At 36.8% G+C, this 19,499-nt stretch overlaps 1 protein-coding gene across 2 annotated transcripts in view; it reads right to left on the reverse strand.

Moving 5' to 3' along the window:
• Positions 1-72: 72 nt before the first annotated feature.
• The window catches only part of LOC127415155 (DENN domain-containing protein 2D-like), a 28,685-nt gene continuing 9,258 nt past the window's right edge, over positions 73-19,499 (reverse strand). For both annotated transcript variants that reach the window (XM_051653757.1, XM_051653758.1), the window contains 12 exons: positions 19,221-19,319; positions 16,369-16,544; positions 13,803-13,915; positions 13,636-13,705; positions 11,125-11,202; positions 10,126-10,266; positions 8,580-8,728; positions 5,506-5,677; positions 4,360-4,410; positions 4,172-4,253; positions 2,070-2,318; positions 73-619 (listed from right to left, as the gene is read on the reverse strand). In XM_051653757.1, the coding sequence (XP_051509717.1) occupies positions 555-619; positions 2,070-2,318; positions 4,172-4,253; positions 4,360-4,410; positions 5,506-5,677; positions 8,580-8,728; positions 10,126-10,266; positions 11,125-11,202; positions 13,636-13,705; positions 13,803-13,915; positions 16,369-16,544; positions 19,221-19,319 (1,445 nt within the window). In that variant the 3' untranslated portion in view covers positions 73-554. The remainder of the gene's footprint in view (positions 620-2,069; positions 2,319-4,171; positions 4,254-4,359; positions 4,411-5,505; positions 5,678-8,579; positions 8,729-10,125; positions 10,267-11,124; positions 11,203-13,635; positions 13,706-13,802; positions 13,916-16,368; positions 16,545-19,220; positions 19,320-19,499) is intronic.

Raw genomic sequence — 19,499 nt, forward strand, 5'->3', positions numbered from 1 at the left:
AACAACAACAAAACTAAATACTTGAGCTTTGAGTTGTGCAAGTATTTTACATCAACATTTAAATTGCAAATGTAAAATTATGCAAGTCTTTTCCCCTTTTAATATTATATTTTAAACCTATTGTACATATATTGACATCTTTCAGTCAGTGCTTTTACAGGCATTTGCAAAGTGTGGCGATGAAATGTATTTTTTGTTCCGTATCAGACTGAATTTGTATTATTTTCATTTAAAAAGACTTTAAAAAACACAGAATGATACAGTATTTTTTTAAATTCCACTGGCTCAGCTTCTGCGACATTGAACCGTATGGTCAAAATCACTGTCCAGCGTGTCTATCTGAAACAAGCCTTACATTAAATACAGCAGCTCATCACAATACAAACACCCCGACACCCAATGACCCAACAATGAAAAACAGCAGTAAAAGTCTATCAAAACTAACTAAAGAAAATCATAAATATAATCCTATCTACATTCTTTAAAATTATTTTACTACCATTTCATTTATTTCACACAAGATTTACAATCAGCCCCGTTAGTGAGCATTGCCACTAGTGTTTCTTTGCCTTCTCTCTCATCTTTTTCTGGTATTCAGCGATCTTTCTCTCAAAAAACCCTGGAAAAGAAAAAATAGAGAGAACACTATCTATCAAGATGTTTATGGGAACATAGAAACAATCCTCTTGTCAAGCAAGAGGCAAAATACAATTCTGTAGTACAAAATATTAAGTGTATCTTAAAGCAAGAAGGATTCTGATTCTAGTTTGCTGATTTCAAATTTAAATTAAGATCTTAAAGGAATATTCCGGTTTCAATACAAGTTAAGCTCCATCGACAGCATTTGTGGCATAATATTGATTACAACAAAATTTTGACTTGCTCCTCCTTTTCTTTAAAAAAAAAAGCACCAATCTGGGTTCCAGTGAGGCACTTACAATGGAAGTGAATGGGGCCAATCCGTAAACGTTAAAATACACACTTTTCAAAAGTATAGCCAGAAGACATAAACAATATGCGTGTTAACATGATAGAATTATGATTTAAACAACTATACAACTCAAATAATACATATATTTTAGTGCTTTTATAAAAAATGTTTCACATTTCTGTCTTTAACCCTTAAAAAATTGGCCCCATTCACTTCCATTGTAAGTGCCTGACTGTAACCCAGATTTATTTGTTTTTTTAAAGTGTTATTGTGTACAGCAAATGAAATCATGCACGCATCATTGTGTTAGAAGAGACTGAATTGAGAATGACCAAATTACTTCAAATGTAGCATAATGAATGAAAGAATGCACACATCTTTGTGGCGTGTTCACACAAAACACGTTTTTGCATTAAAAAAGCAAGATGCAGCACAACGGTCAAAGACGTCCATCTAGTACATGTTTACATAGTAAAACAATTTTAAAAAGTTCAGACGGACACAACAACGCATCCTGTGTGAACGGCCCCGTAGTTGGTTCGATAAATACATTAGAATATTCCAATACTCAAGCATTCTTTTTTTGGGAATAAATGCTTCCTAAATAGGAAAATGGTGTGCATGTATGTGTGACCAATAATGAACATTGTTTCTAAATTGTTGACCTTGCTAACTGCACATTATGAACATTAATTATGAAACTTCTCACATGCTCTTTATATTGCATTCTGTCCTGTAGGTGGAGTCCATGCACAAGATTTTGTGATTATTGTTAAAATGGAATGTATTTAGTTTTGTTCGTGCATACTGGAAAAAAGAAATAAAAAAGGGTAGAGTCTCCCTTTAATATCTCAAACGGGCAGAAAAGATGAAAACTCTATATTTAAAAAGGCTATATTTGGAATAGCATACTAACATACTACCCATACTATTTCTGCAGTACGTCTGCTGTACCTAGTATACAAATGTTCTGCATGCATGGTATACCTGGAGGACATGCTACATTTTCCAAAATGTGCAGTGTATAACAGAGCGAATGATTTTTAAATAAATACATTTAGGAAATGATTGTACGTTAACAATTAGGAAGATTCCAAGCTCCTGGTCTTAGCAGTAATAGAATGGGGGTGTTCCTTACCTGTGCCATCCTGAGAGGCTGGTCTCTGTTCGACCTCCTGAATGAAGAGGTCAAACATCTGTGTCTGAACAAATTTCTTTACAAACCGCCGTGTGCTCTTTGATTCTATAGCTTTACAGAAACTCCTTTGCTGGAACTCGACCTGCTTGTTTTGGCCATTTTGTACAATGTACTTAGAAAAGTGGCCGACAGTCTTAATAAAGAATGGCAAAAATGCTTCTGGGACAACCCGGTTCAACTCCTCAAGACCTGAAGTGATGAGAAATGATATAAGCGATCAATGATTTTGACCTGGGATCAGTGTTATTATAGTTAACGAAAACTAACTAAAATCATCAAAATCTAAAATTAAAATAAAAACTGAAATTGCTGGAAAAAACTGAAACTAAACTAAAATACCTCTTCATAACTCCAAAACTAACTAAAATAAAATCTTGAATACATTTTAGTTTTAGTTTTTGATATAATATGGGCAATATGGGGAAAGTGGGACTGTTGGAAATTGTACTTTTGAATTATTATCCAAACGCCACATAACCTAACATTATACCTTTGAAAAAAGCTTAGGATGTGTTCTACCTTAGTCAAAATAAACAATTAAGAAATATTCAATACTGGGAAGTAGATCTTTTGAACACCCTCCTTTTGATAAAATCCCAGATTTGTTTTTATCAGTACTGGTAAAGTGGGACAGAGATTATGATTCTCTATAAAATATCTACAAAGTATTTGGAATTAATTTTACAACATTAAGTTAACATTAAGTTTATTTTTTATAACCTTCAACCTTTGTAATTTTCTTTACCATTGCTTTTACCACTATTGGTCATGAAATGAGCTCTGCCACACATCCCAAAATAAAATCATTAATTTTAAACCTCAAAAAAACAAAGGGATAGTTCACCCAAAAATGAAAAGTCTCTTATCATTTACCCACCCTCATACCATCCCAGATGTGTATGACTTTCTTTCATCTGCTGAACACAAACAACGGTTTTCAGAAGAATATCTCAGCTCTGTAGGTCCATACAGTACAAGTCAACAGGGTCCAAAACTTTGAAGCTCCAGAAAGCACACAAAGGCAGCATAAAAGTCATCTATAAGTGGTTTAATCCATGTCTTTTGAAGTGATCTAATCTGTTTTGGGTGAGAACAGACCAAAATGTAACTCCTTTTTAACTGTACATTTTGCAATTACAGTGTACAGGAACGATCATGATTTCAAGCTTTATTACACTTACTAGTACAGTTCGCAGAGCGCTAAATGGCGCTGGGAAATATAATTGAGCTTGAAATCATGATTGCCAAGGAGACTGGTGATGTCAAGGTTTACAGTAAAAAAGGACTTAAATAATGATCTGTTTCTCATCCACACCTATCATAGACATGGATTTAACAACTGGAGTTGTAAGCATTACTTTTATGCTACCTTTATGTGCTTTTTTTGAGCTTCAACATTTTGGCCCCTATTGGCATGCATTGTATGGACCTACAGAGCTGAATTTTTTTTCTAAAATCTTTGTTTTCAGCAAAAGTAAGAAAGTCATTCATATCTGTGTGAGTAAATGATTAGAGAACTTTCATTTTTGGGTGAACAATCCCTTTGTTTTGTTTACTCCCCAAAGATTAGTTTACTAATAAATTATAATCATTTAAGGAAATGCAAATGGATACACTGTGGATCAAGTTTAAATGTCCTTTGTCACTTTACCTATATTCATCATATATTATAAAATTTGCAACATTTACAATCCACATTAAACATGAAAATACAGCTAGGTAGAGGTAACACAAGACTGCCCTGAGAAATGTAATGATGTTAGACTTTTTAAATTATACCAGTAAACACAGCTTTGGCAGCCACAAAAATACAAAAACTAAAATAAAAACTAACTAAACTGAAACTACAATTCACTGAGAAAACTAAAACTAACAGACAAACTGAAATGTAACGGAAACTAAACTAAATTGTAATGACAAATTGAATATAAAATAGAAATAAAAACTAAATTAAAAATCCAAAACTATAATAACACTGCCTGGGATAACAGAAATCTTCATACAGTGTGCACACGGCTTTAGGCTACAGAATTGTTGCTTACTTGATTTCTCATTTTTGGCACTGAGAGCCTGCTTGATTTCGTCTTTGAGTTTGTGAGGTAATATTGTGTCCTCATCTCCCATCTGTTTGGAGAAACATTTTAACCCCAGTACGCATCAGTCCCTTTTCATGACAACACATTTCAAAATGAACATTCTCTATGATATGAACTTGGATGCTCAAACTTACCCTCTTGATAAATGTCTCCTTTCTGCCTTCTGACAAGTCAACAATAAGCAGCTGGGCGAGTGGATAAATGTAAATGTCAGTTTACAATGTTTGAAATGTAGATTGCATGTAATGTTTGAAATGTTTAATTCATTTAAAACTAAAAAATTCTGTCATTTACTGACCCTCATGTTCCAAACCCGCATGACTTTCTTTTTTCAGTGGAACATAAAAAGAAATCTTGCGCAGAATGGTAGGGACTGACAGGCTCAGTCACCATTCACATTCATTGTATGGAAAAAATATAATAAAGGTGAACGGTGATTGAGGGGGCTTTCATAGTGGGCACGTTTGCTGCGGTCCGATTCCGAGTGCGATTGTTCCCGGGGCCCCCCGCAGCTTTGGTCTGGTTTAACACTCACTTCATTCTATCGAACCCCGGTCCATTTGCGTTCATCTTACATCATCACAAACACGCATGGAGAACACAACGTGACTCATCATAAATTTTTTTTTTTTTTTTTTTGGTGCCATTAGGCACAGCAAAGTGAACGACAACCGCGTATATGTGTGCTTCATGGTGTAACTCATCAGATGTCCAGGGGAATGCGGCTTGCTGCTGCTCGCAAACGGTGTTTTTTGAGGAGACAGCTGATTGCAAGGAATTCATTTGCATCTTTGTTTACACTGCACGCTTACGCTTATGTCCAAGGTGAAGTTATCACCACTATCATCTCCTATTATACCCTATATTTATTAGTCGAAACTAATGATGTCGTCATCGGCTAAAACACATGCGCAGGTTACTTTACTTCCTGAATGAGTGCGCACCCGAATCCGAGTTTCACATTCACACGAATCGTGTTACAGTTCCATTGCAACCGAACTCAGACCACCTCCTACACGTAGTCTCGTGTTTGGTACTGCGGTGCGCTCCCCGGTCCGCATGACAGCTTTCACATTACCAGTTTTTCATGCAAACTGTGCTCTGTTTCGAACTAAACTGCCAGTGTGAAAGCACCCTGAGGCTAACATTCCGTCTAACATTTCCTTTTGTGTTCCACAAAGAAAGTCATATGGGTTTGAAACAACATGAGGGTGAGTAAATGCTGACAGAATTTTCATTTTTAGGTGAACTAGCCCTTTGAGGTGTCATAAGGCACTCACATCAGTCTGGTCAGTGACCTGATCAGCAAGCCGTTTCTGGACACCCAGAAGGTATGGCGTAGGTGCCATGACAACGTCGATCAGGATCTCTGGTACGATGGAGATGAGTGTGTGCTGCCAGATGAATGGAGAGAGGAGAACTGTCACTGCATGAATCACCTGTGATAATGTACTAAAAAGAAAGAGAGAGAGAGATTATACAGTATGGGTTTGATCATTGTTATAAACTAGATAGATAGATGTATCTTAATTGATCCCCCATAGGAGAAATTTTGTTTGACACAGTAGCAGCATAAGTATGAGCATATAACAGAATGGATAAAAAATTTCCATAAATACCTATACAAATGTAAAATCAAAATATGAGATAAATAAAATAATAAAACTATAACATTAAAAAAATCAATAAAAAGAATATATACATCGGTGGCCAAAAGTTTGGAATAATGTACAGACTTTGCTGTTTCAGAAGGAAATTGGTACTTTAATTCACCAAAGTGGCATTCAACTGATCACAAAGTATAGTCAGGACATTGCTGATGTAAAAAACAGCACCATCACTATTTGAAAAAAGTTATTTTTGATCAAATCTAGACAGGCCCCATTTCCAGCAGCCATCACTCCAACACCTTATCCTTGAATAATCACGCTAAATTGCTAATTTGTTACTAGAAAATCACTTGCCATTATATCAAACACTGCTGAAAGCTATTTGGTTCGTTAAATGAAGCTTAACATTGTCTTTGTGTTTGTTTTTGAGTTGCCACAGTACGCAATAGACTGGCATGTCTTAAGGTCAATATTAGGTCAAAAGGCACCACAAGTCCAAATGCCACCCCCCCAACACACCACAGCAAAAAAGATAACACTGGCCACTACAGACATATAAAACATCCTTAGTAGCCTAGTACACACATTAAAAGATACACTCCTCAAAAAGAACATCCTGCTTTCCCTTTCCTATATAAGGCCTCGGTATAGTCTGACCAGTCCAATTTGTTGTTAAGTTGCACCCCAAGGAACTGTAGGTATCCACTACCTCCATTCCATCTCCTCTTATGGTAACAGGAATGAGGGGACTCTTACTATGTCGAAAGTCCACCACCAGCTCCCTGGTTTTCCCAGTGTTGTGCTGAAGATGATTTCTTTCGCACCATCTTATAAAGGTCTCAATCAGATCTCTGTACTCCTCATCCTTATCATCTGTAATACAGCCGACAATGGAGGAGTCATCCGAGAACTTCTGTAAGTGGCACGTTCCCGAATCAAAACGTCCTGGTTACTTGTGTAACCTCCGTCCCTGATGGAGGGAATGAGACGTTGTGTCGATGTAGTGACACTAGGGGTCACTCTTGGGAGCCCCAAACACCTCTGCTTTTTTGAAAAAAGGCCAATGAGAACTGGCAAGTGGAATTTGCATGCCACTCCCCCAGACATACGGGTATAAAAGGAGCTGGTATGCAACCACTCATTCAAGTTTTGTGCTGGGGAGCTGAGACCAGGTCCCGGCCATTTCAGCGGGTAGTTCAGCGTTGTGGCAAGAGGGACACAACGTCTCGTTCCCTCCATCAGGGAACGGAGGTTACGAAAGTAACCAGGACGTTCCCTATCTGTCACTCACTCGATGTTGTGTCAATGTAGTGACACTAGGGGTCCCTATACAAAACGCCACAACTATCTGAACTGTGTTACGTGAACTGGCAGTGTGTGACGGGCAGACCGCTGTGTGCCTCGTAGCCAGCACACCAGGCCATCACGTAACCTCCCCCAACGCTCTTATGAGTGTCGAACGGTCCATCAGGAACAAGTCGACTGCCCAACTCCAGGCAGTTGATGTGCTAACACAGCCGCGGGCCAGTCCAGGAGCCGGCGGCTGTGTGCCCGTTGCATCCGGCGCCCCAGCCCGTCTTGGAAGCATCTGTTGTAACCACGACGCGCCTGGAGACCTGCTCTAGGGGAACCCCCGTAGAAATGCAAAGTCGGTCCAAGGGCTGAAGGGGCGGTGACAGATCAACGTGATGGTAACGCGATGTGTCCCATGGCGCCATGCCCATCTCAGACTCGAATCTGAAGCCAGTCTCAAATGCATCAACCCGAGCGGTGTGGCCGCCACTGAATTTACATTTAGAATATACTCTCTTATTTTCACTCTGCTGAAGCGCCCAGGGGCGTTCTCTGTACTCCATGGGTGCAGAGGGGGAGAAGCCGCTGAAATGCGCCGTAAATCCAGCAGTTTTGAGGTGCATCTTTGGAGGGAATTGAATTCAGTGCACTGAATACAACCACTCGGCTCCGAAGAGAAAATCTGAATGAGTGGTTGCATACAAGCTCCTTTTATACCCATATGTCCGGGGGAGTGGCATGCAAATTCCACTCGCCAATTCTCATTGGCCTTTTTTAAAAAAAGCAAAGGTGTTTGGGGCTCCCAAGAGTGATCTCTAGTGTCACTATTTCGACACAACGTCGAGTGAGTGACAGGTAGGGAACTGAAATCGACATGTAATCTAGACATTTCTTTGAGGTTCCATCATTCCACATATTAAAAATACTATTATAAAATGGATAGTTCTGACTCTAAATTCTGATTGAATGAGCCACGTTTGATGTTTACTATAAATGCATTGTGTGTCTGAAATGTTCCAATTACATTACATTTTTATAATATATTTTTTTTTATAATAGCTGATGTCTTACACCTACCAATAATCAATAATCTTTCAGGTCTGCAAGGTTTATTTATTAATTGTTTAATTCGGACATCACTGAAAGTAACAAGGGATTTGTTAGACTGATTCAAACATTTGGAGTGATTCATTAAAAGAACTGGCTCATAAGTCACTGTCTGTGAATTGTACCACACTGGTCAAACTGTATATTTTTTTTGTATGCAGCCAGCGAAAAAAACACAATAATTTTAAAACTGTCTTTGTATTATTTTGCGGTGCCAAGTTTTATTAACAAGTTTTATTATTAAAGTTTAGTTAACAAACTCCGTTTGTAAGCTGACAACTCTTTTGCCTTGTAGATTCAATAATAGTGGTGCAGGTAACACTGGTGAATGTGCAGGTAATTACCCAAGCTCCTCAGCGATGAAGATGATCCTTCGTTCTAGCACTGTAGCAGCAAACACCTGGAGCACCTCCTCATCCGACAGACAACTGAACAATGTACGGAAATCCACGTGTTCTAGCCACGAGTCTGTTGGCCGAGTCAAACTGATGATCTACATGTAGAAAAACAGATGTTATTGTTTATAGATATTATATAAATAAAGATATTTAGAAAAATATTATGTTTATCATTATGTTTTTTATTGTAAAGTAGGCAGTTTTTTTCATTAGTTGTTTTTAGCGTAAAGTGTTCATGTTAGATACTTTCACCCTAACTGAGAACCTCATTGGTTTTGTAACAGATCTCTGCAGATAGATAGATAGACAGATAGACAGACAGCTAGATGATGATAGATAGATAGATAGACAGAGAGACAGACAGACAGATAGAGAGCTAGATAGATAGATAGATAGATAGATAGATAGGACAGACAGACAGCTAGATGATGATAGATAGACAGATAGGGCAGACAGACAGACAGACAGAGATAGATAGATAGATAGATAGATAGACAGACAGACAGACAGATAGATAAATAGATAGATAGACAGACAGCTAGATGATGATAGCTAGATAGATAGATAGGGCAGACAGACAGACAGACAGAGACAGATAGATAGGAAAAACAGGCATATAGATAGGACTGACAGACAGATAGATATATAGATAGATAGATAGATAGGACAGATAGACAGACAGCTAGATGATGATAGATAGATAGATAGATACGGCAGACAGACAGACAGACAGACAGACAGAGATAGATAGATAGATAGATAGATAGACAGACAGACAGACAGATAGGACAGACAGACAGACAGCTAGATGATGATAGATAGATAGATAGATAGATAGATAGGGCAGACAGACAGACAGAGACAGATAGATAGATAGATAGATAGATAGGAAAAACAGGCATATAGATAGGACTGACAGACAGATAGATATATAGATATGACTGATGTGAGGAGATCACTTGAATGGAATGTTACATACAGTACAAAAATATGCTGGAGGAGAAATTCAACCAGAACTGAGTCAAGTTTTTACACAGCACAAGAACAAGCCTGCATAAAAGTCTGACCTTCTCCCCTGAGCTATTAGCTCTGCTCAAGTGCCTACTGTTTTGTGGATCGCATGTCTCTGCCTGCCTGTACGCTTGCAACAGATTACCTTACACCCTAAAATGTACTGTCAATTTTACTGCTCTATGGTTTATAATTACTGGGAAATATACAAAACCAGCCTTTATTCTCTTTAACAGTTTACACCCACATTTGATTTCCTCTTCCTCTTTATTTTTATTTTTTTGAAGGAAACTGATTGACTAATATCTGTTCTTCAGAACTTATGTTTGACCTGTGTTTTGCTGTAATCAGCTGACTTGAGTTGACCTGCTGTAAATGGAAAGTGTAACAGTTGCTGGCTTGCTCAACGCTGCCTCTGTAATTCACTGATGTTCCGCTCTAAACACATTGGTGTTATACTGCACACAAAAATGGTTCTTACTTCAGTGCCTCTTTCTGGAATAAAGCTCTTGATATTAACAGTGTGTCCCGGGGCAGGAAATGGAGCCTCCCTCAGGCTCTGCATAAATGGGTAGATCATTGCCATGGACATCTTCCTCCGTTGCTCAACCTCATCAAAGATCTAAAATAGCAAACAGATAAGTTAAGCAATGCTGGAAGCACATGGTATTCTCAACAGACAAGGAGTGAAGATCACTGAGAGAAATCACTTTGATTATTAAAAATTTTTCAACTGATTTGTTTAAACCGACAGGAAATAAAAATAACACACGAGATCTATTAAACTTCTCAGTTGTTCTCTGAGACAGCAATGGAAATACAGGGAGACTTTGAAACAAGCCCTAGTTTGTCTCTTTTAGAGTTTCAGAAGAGACCTCATAAATCAATAAATACATTTCAATATAAACTCATACTTAAATGAGAACTCTATTAAGACTCCTAAACTATGGAGTAACCTCTGAGCAATAAAAATTTGATATATCAGCTTTTTGAATAATATATTATTATTATACAAAAAATAAGCATTCAATTTTGAATGAGTTCATTTCTTCAAGGTAACATTAGCTTGTTTTTGGTGTTTGTCCTGAACAAACAAGCACACACTGAAAAAAGTACCTGCTCAAAGTTCAACTCAAACAAACAAATCATTCACCCACAAATGTAGCATTTTAGCGCACAGTGAATGGTAAATGTATCTACAGACAGCTCAACTCAGTGCATCTTATAATTTGGAAAACTAAGAAACACACATTTCACAAAACTCATAAATTACTTATATTTGCAAAGACAACAAACTCTGTCTGTTTGTCTGTCTGTATGTATGTGAATTAAAACTATGCCAGCAAAACCAAAGGTAAATTTCATAAATGCACAGTTATATATTTGCAAAACAAGACATAAAGTGCAGAGGCAGTTACAGTTGACATACATAGCACAAAAGAAACGTCCATGAGCCAGGAAACGACTGAGGATATTTTACCTTGGAAAAGAGTCCAAAGCAGGCTAAATTACTGATGATACAATAGGCTTCAGGAGGACGAGCACCCTTTCCATCCGGCTAGACAAGAAAATAGACAGAACAACAGAAGTTCTTTAATAGATTATTATAATGGATTACTGGGAGGATGTCCAGCAAGTTCAATAAATAAACTTCAATTGGTTCAAAATGCAGCAGCCAGAGTGCTGACTAGAACCAAGAAATATGATCATATTAGCCCCATTTTATCGTCATTACATTGGCTACCTGTTAAATTTCATATTAATTTTAAAATTTTGTTAACTACATACAAAGCTTTGAATGGTCTAGCTCCGCAGTACTTAAGTGACCTTCTACCACGCTATATTCCATCAAGTTCATTACGATCGCAAAATTCTGGCCTGTTAATAGTTCCTAGAATATCAAAATCCACAAAAGGAGGTAGATCATTTTCCTATTTGGCTCCTAAACTATGGAATAGTCTCCCTAACACTGTTTGGGATGCAGACACACTCATTCAGTTTAAGTCTAGACTAAAGACTCATCTATTTAGCTAGACATACACCTAATTTATCCTTCAGCTCACAATTAGGCTGCTTTAGTTAGGTCTGCTGGAACCAGAAAAATGTATCATGATCTATCACTCTGCAAAAAATGTAATGGCATCTACGCTAATATTATTCTATTTGTTTCCCTGTCTCAACCTCGGGATTCATATACTGAGGTTACCAGAGCCGGCCAGATCCAGCTCCGTTTATGCTTGGTGTTAGACTCCAATGCTACATGTGTCTGAGTGATGACAACTAAATGCAGCCGGTGCCAGCCAGACATCACTTCAGTCTATTACGATGGACTTCAGAGGATGAACTGATGCCAGCACCAACCATAAGACGGGATACTTCATATGCCACTGCCTGAACCTTGGACTTAGGATAGACCTCACCAAAATTACCGGCCGGTTGAACTGCGATGCACCTAACTGATCTCTGCCTACATCACCTCGGTCTAATGATGGACTACACTCTTAAAATGTAATACATAGACTATCAGTTAATTGCCAACAAAAGCCTTCGTCAGCCAACTAACAAAGGACAATGCATCAATGTGAACTTCTGCAGTTAATACAGAATGAACTTCAAAGACATTAGTAATTAATCTTACAGTTCTTACAAAATCTTTGTTTAAACACTGGCCCTTAACACTTACTTAGTTTACTAATTTTAAACCATGACTTGCACTGCACATAAATAAGTAATATTAGCATTATATTCATGCTGTTAGCCAGAGGGGAACTGGCCCCCACAGTGAGCCTGGTTTCTCCCAAGGTTATTTTTCTCCATTAACCAACATCTTATGGAGTTTTGTGTTCCTTGCCACAGTCGCCTTCAGCTTGCTCACTGGGGTTCTAAATACAATTATTATTTAATTATTTAATTATTTATTTGTATACACAATTTACAATCATATTTAATCAAACTATACAATGATGACTCTAAGACTTTATAGATATTTCAGTTTCATTTTCTGTTAATGCGTGATCTTCTGTAAAGCTGCTTTGAAACAATGTGCTATACAAATAAAAATGACTTGACTTCAGAAACACAAACAACTAAAATTCTATATGCATGATACTTAGTAAGTTATGACAATTTTTTTTGTCTTTTTATGCCTTTGAGAATAACTAGGTTCCTGGTGCTTGCCCACGCAAAACTTTCTGACATGATGCTAGGGTGTTCTAGGGGGTTGTTAGGTGGTTACTTACTAGGCCAAGTCAAAAGAGGCCACCGCCATGTTTCTATGATATTCCTGCCCCTCTATGGTCTCAGTCCCTCCTTTAATGCAAGTCTATGGGATTTATATTTTCATTAAAATTGTAAATTCAGCCACTTAAAAAAGTAATAGCACACCCCTCCTCAACAAGACACAAAATGTAAGATTTCATTCATGTCTTTTGAAAAAACCCTAACCCTAAGTAAAGCTCTATTCGGACAGGATTAGTTTTATGTGGGGACATGTTGTTTTACCCATGTTAAAGAGAAAGAAGCTAGCGTGTTTTCTTTAGTTAGGATAATTAGAAAGGTACACATGCACGTAATTTGTCCCTCTGTGCACGCAAATAAAATTACATAATGTGACTGGATTGTCCTTTTTTTTAATTCAAGAGTGTAATATAAGATAAAAGGCTTGTTAATGTCACTAGTTCTGTGATATTCCAATTATCTACAGTATACTGTATATTAATATACTGTATCTGTGTCCTATAATCACAGATACAGTATATGATCATGTGTAGCATTTCCTGTATAATTAATCAGCACAGTATACATTTTCTAATAAGTCAGTGACAACAGTGTATAAATGCAATAGACACACCCATCACTGTGATTTTTACAGACATTTTACATCTTATCCAGTGTGAATCGACGGTAACCATTACAGACATACGAATAGGGAAAAAAGTAATAGCGATGATTGCTTTATCAAGTTGCATTAATAAACCCAGTCAAAATTTACCAACAGCCTCCTACAGTATCCATTCTTCCTGGTTCCATCAACATCTGTAAGCACGAAAGAGAATGTTTCACTGTGAAGTAGGAGAAAGAGAGAGAACATAAAAATACGGTTTCTGTGCACACACATCATGCTGGGAGAAATGAAGAAGTGTTCTATTGGAACAATACCTGCGATATTCTGTTAAGGGAGCCCAGTTAACACCCTCGGGAAAGCAAAAGAGTGTGAGCGCCTTCAATGTCTTCTCTTCCTCCTCTTTCTGAAATCGCACCATTCCATCCTTCTGTGGTCATTAGAGACAAATAAAGAAACAGATAATAAGACAAAATGTTTTGCAGTGAGGATGTTTTCAAAATGATGCCATGTTAGATGGTTCATGTTAGTTCATAGTGCATTAACTAATGTTCACATATAAACCTTTTGATTTTAAAAATGTATTACTATATGTTGAAATGAACATAAACCAAGATTAATAAATGCTGTAAACATATTGTTCATTGTCAGTTCATGTTAACTAATGTTGTTAACTGATGTTAACAAATGGAACCTTATTGTAAAGTGTTAAATGTGATGAATTCTTATTTCAGCAATCATCTCTTTATTAGAACTGTACTATAGTTTCCTAAAGTTACCACACTGATCAATATAATACAGACAATAACTAATATCTAAATAAATCTAATATGTATTTTTTCCCCCACTCATTTCTTCCTCAACTTCATCATTTAATCTTTGGCTGCAATTAAAAAAATAATTTTATATCACAATGTACAATTTACCATATAAATCATGTGTTTACAGTAAGTATGCTGAGATTACCCGTAGAGATTACCATTGTAATAAACCCATCTAATCCAAATAAATTGAACTATGTTCTGCTCATACCATGTTGGGTATTATACAGTAATTTTTGTCTTGGTTTCTAAGTATAGCTTTACTAGAATTAGGTTAAAACTATAACCTATCAAACTAAAATCTATAATCTAATAAAACTATAATCTATCTCCTCTGTTTTAACCAAAAAAAAGCCTAAATCTTTAAATGTGGAGAAATGAAACTCCACCCTCACAATCTTCAAGAAACGCACGAAGACACAACTATTTTAATAGCATTTGATCTACCTACTATACTTCCTATTAAACCCACAAAAAGATGTTGCTATGACACACCTTCATATCTATACGTTTGTTTCGTAACTATAGCAGCAGACTCGCCAGGACTTTCACACTGGAAACATTTTTAAAGCGTCACAGCAGAGGCTCTATACAGAAAAATAAAGTGATTTCTATGTAATTTCCTTACATAATCATCATAACTCATAAAATGGTTATCAGGAGTGGGTGACTTATAAGTATAAAAAAGTCGATCATCATAAAATCTTATTTACATAATACTGGTGTAACCGAACGTGCTCTTGTGGAATAATTTCATTTAGTGGCAGCCAACACTATCAGCCCTGATCCTTACATACATCATCATTCAGTGGAGAAACTAGACTTGTTCATGAGGGGGAGGGGGAGAGGATGAGCCTTTGAATGTTAACACGATCACTCGGATTGGATCAATCACTCGGCTTTATAGACAGAAATACATTTATACAACCATTATATAGCGATATAATGTAATTATAGCGATGTAAAACACACACTAGACTACAAATATACTTATGCTTATTCTGTGCAATTAGTACTTTTTTCTGTCAAATTACATTCATGTTGTCCATCAAAGGTGCACTTTCACTTTAATTGAGTGTGAGCAGCGCTGCAAAAATAGACTTGGAGCCGAAACTCCCGCTGCACTGCAGCTCACGCACCACTCTGACACGCTGCTGACACTTCCGATATGAATGCTCTAACCTGTTAACATGGGTATCTGAGCCACCTTTCCTGCTTCTCGTATCACTCTGTGATCTCTACAAGTAAGCTAATAAAATAAACTCAAATCAATGTTTCATGTGAATTTATTTATTTGGCAAGTAGTCTTGTTATAAGATGCATACTAAGCAGTCAGGTGCTCAATAATTAAAAAATAAACAACCGAACTCCAAACCAGAGGTGGAATTTCAGCTTTTCAGCGATTTATTTCTTCTCACATAATTACACAATTTCAATGCGAATCAATGTTTCATGCCCATCTATTTGTTTATTTGGCAAGTAGTCTTGTAATGAGGAGTTGAACGGTCATTTTCACAAAATAAATACAGACAGAAATACCAACCAACCGGAGGTGGATTTCAGCGGTTCAGCCATTTCTTTCTTCTTAAATTACATAATTTCAACGCAAAGCAATATTTTATTTCTATGCATCTATTCAATTGGTTAGTAGCCATGTAACAAGCAGGATAATGTGAAGTCAGCACAATAAACCCCGATTGGGTGATCAGCACCCCAAGTGATCAGTACATTACTGTACATTATCCCTTCTGTATTACAGCACTTAAAAAAAATTCTGTTGTAAATGTTACAATTAATGTTTTTAAAGACCTTATTAAATAAATATTGGAATTTTGAGCTTTTGAAAATGTGAAAATGAAAACCTCGGTCAAAAATGAGAATGTCCCTCCTCGTAATACCACCTGCCTGTTTTTTGTTGTTTTTTGTCCATAAATGTGTTTAATTGTAAGTGAATGGGGAACACAGCGAGATTTTCAAAACATTGTAACGATCAAACAATATGATCAAATGTGTTTTTTTCTACATGTGCCATCATGCAGAGTACATGGTCTGTCTGTATCACCTTGGGAAACTGATAGATGATCTGTGGTTCATATGTCTTATCTTTGGTCTGCTTAGGCCTCACCACCACCAGATACTCGAAGAAAAACTGTCCGCTAGTGTAGCGTTGATCCTTGGACTTCTCTTCCACAGGAGAAAGCTCTGTGCTAACAGGTAGGTCTGGTTCCTTAGATGCTCCTAAAAAAACAAACACATATCAGCTTCCATGATATGTTTGCCTCTTCTTAAAGAAGAGAACAACACAAAACCATCTGCCACTGGTCACCCAAACAGAAACAGATATCCCAAACTCCATTGGTTGATCCATTGTTGCTATGTTGGGTTAGTACAAGCAATGCTTTAATAGCGTCACAGTGTTTACACTTTTCAGTGGAATAAACCTATGAATGACCTACTGTACTTAAAGTCTGCATATTAAGCTTGGATAAGAAAAAGTACTGCAGTATGTAAAAAACAAATTATAATTGCACGGTAACACTTTACAATAAAGTTCCATTTGTTGACATTGGTAAACAACATTAGTTAACATGAACAATGAACAATACTTTTGCAGCATTTGTTAATCTTAGTTAATGTTAATTTGATTATAGTAATATACTTTTAAATCAAAGGTTGTATTTGTTACCATTAGTTAATGCACTTTAAACTAACATGAACTAATAATCAAAAATTGTATTTTTATTAACTAGCATTGACAAAGATTAATAAATGCTGTGAAAAATATATTGTTGATTGTTTCTTCATGATACATAATACATTTACTAATGTTAGAGAAGGGAAACTTATTGTAAAGTCTTACCAATTGCACTTCACCTTTAAGGGATAGAGTCTTTTCTTTTTAATTCAGAGGATATGCTACCAAACCAACTGTATATAAATGTTACATTCTTTAATGTTTAGGAAATTTCTCTTTATAAAGGGCGTAATATCAAACCTTTTGAAAGCTGAAACTCTGATCAAACAAGGAAAACCGAGCTACGCTCAAATACAAACCATGAACAAGTACAAACAAATTACAGTCCAGAAAATCTGAGCTCATCTGTGTGTTTCCTTAAAATTTCCTTTTGAGCCTGCTTTTTTGGCAGCCTCCCCCAACACAGAGCAAACAAATTGAAAGGAATACCAGGACTCCACTAAGTCACAAAGTCTTGTTCTAGCTTGACTTGCCTCACCATGGTAACCCCACAATGTGCCTTTCTATAAACGACAGAACAATTACTGCTGCTTGTAACTGAAAAGACAAGAAATGCACTAAAGAACAGATGCAAATTAAGTGCTTTGACACACTTTTGTGAACCTCCTTGTGACTTCATAAATGAATTCTAAATTCATCTTGAAATACAATATTTAAGCACTAAGTTGAAATTTAGAGGTAAAAGATATTCATTTAGCCTTTTTTGCCTTAAAGGACTATTCCGGGTTCAATGTAAGTTAAGATCAATCGTCAGCTTTTGTGGCATAATATTGATTACCACACAAAAAAAAAATGATTTTGACTCTACCCTCATTTTCTTTCTTTTTTCTTTCTTTCATTTTTTCTCCCCTTTTCTCCCAATTTGGAATGCCCAATTCCCACTACTTAGTAGGTCCTCGTGGTGGCGCGGTTACTCACCTCAATCCGGGTGGCGGAGGACAAGTCTCAGTTGCCTCCGCTTCTGAGACCGTCAATCCACGCATCTTATCACATGGCTCGCTGTGCATGACACCGCGGAGACTCCGCATGTGGAGGCTCATGCTACGCCCCATTGAGAGCAAGAACCACTAATCGCGACCATGAGGAGGTTACTCCACGTGACTCTACCCTCCCTAGCCACCTTGGCCAATTTGGCTGCTTAGGAGACCTGGCTGGAGTCACTCAGCACACCCTGGATTCAAACTCACGACTCCAGGGGTGATAATCAGTGTCAATACTCACTGAGCTACCCAGGCCCCTGTCCTCTTTCTTCTTAAAAAAAAAAAAAAGCAAAAATCTGGATTACAGTGAGGCACTTACAATGCAAGTGAATGAGGACATCTGTAAACTTTAAAATACTCACTGTTTCAAAAGTATAGCCAAAAGATATACACAATATGCATGTTAACATGATTTTAGTGTGATAAAATTACTTGCTAACGTTTTCTGTGTTAAGTTATTGCCAATGTAACAACTTCTTTGCTGTGACGATGTAATGCCAACAAAACCTAAAATCCTAACACAACTGTAAAAATGACGATTTAAACAACTTTACAGCTCAAATAATACATGAGTTTTAACAGAAGAATTAATTTAAGTGCTTTTATAAAATTATGAGCTACACATTTCTGCCTTGAAACCCTCCAAAAAACTGGCCCCATCCACTTCCATTGTATGTGCCTCATTATAACCTCGATTTTTGCTTTTTTTAAAGAAAAGTAGGGACGGGTCTAAATACATTTTTGTGGTAATCAACATTATGCCATAAATGCTGTCGATTGAGCTTAACTTAGTGAACCCAGAATATTCCTTTAAGTAAGAAAAATATTGCACGACTGAAGACTCATTCGTGACATTAATGGTGAAATGTTTTAAGTGAACTTCTGTTATATGCACTATAAAGCCAATGACCACAGCTAAAGATTATAAAGTTTAATTTACCCACCAAAATGTTGTGATACACCAAAATTTTTTGCATTCATTAAAGTACTTATTAAAAGACATGTTTAGATGCTTTCTGCCACTTAAAACAAACATAAACATACAGTATATTCAGTGCGGTTTATAATGCAACAGAATTTTTAAGAATATGGGAAAATAATTGTCTGAATAGATTATTCAAGTAGCAAGTTATCTGCTTGTAAAGGTTATAAAGCAATACTTAAATAACGTTTTCTCACTGTCTCTGCTGTTTTTCCCACGGAAGGACGTAAAAAAGGTACTGAACCTCTTCATGGCTCCCATCTCTTGGTCTTCATCTTCAACTGGAAGGAAGGCACCTGAGCAATAAAAGTTCAAACAGAACAATCAATTTATCAGATAAAGTTGCTCAAGAATGCATTGTTCACCGAAATACCTACAGCAGAGGAACCACTTGCATATAGTGCACAAAATGTTTACATTTTAATAGTTGATCAAACTGCATAATGAAAAGGTATTTTAATTGCTTTCAATTAGAT

This window comes from Myxocyprinus asiaticus, chromosome 24, assembly GCF_019703515.2.
Source record: "Myxocyprinus asiaticus isolate MX2 ecotype Aquarium Trade chromosome 24, UBuf_Myxa_2, whole genome shotgun sequence".
NCBI lineage: Eukaryota > Metazoa > Chordata > Actinopteri > Cypriniformes > Catostomidae > Myxocyprinus > Myxocyprinus asiaticus.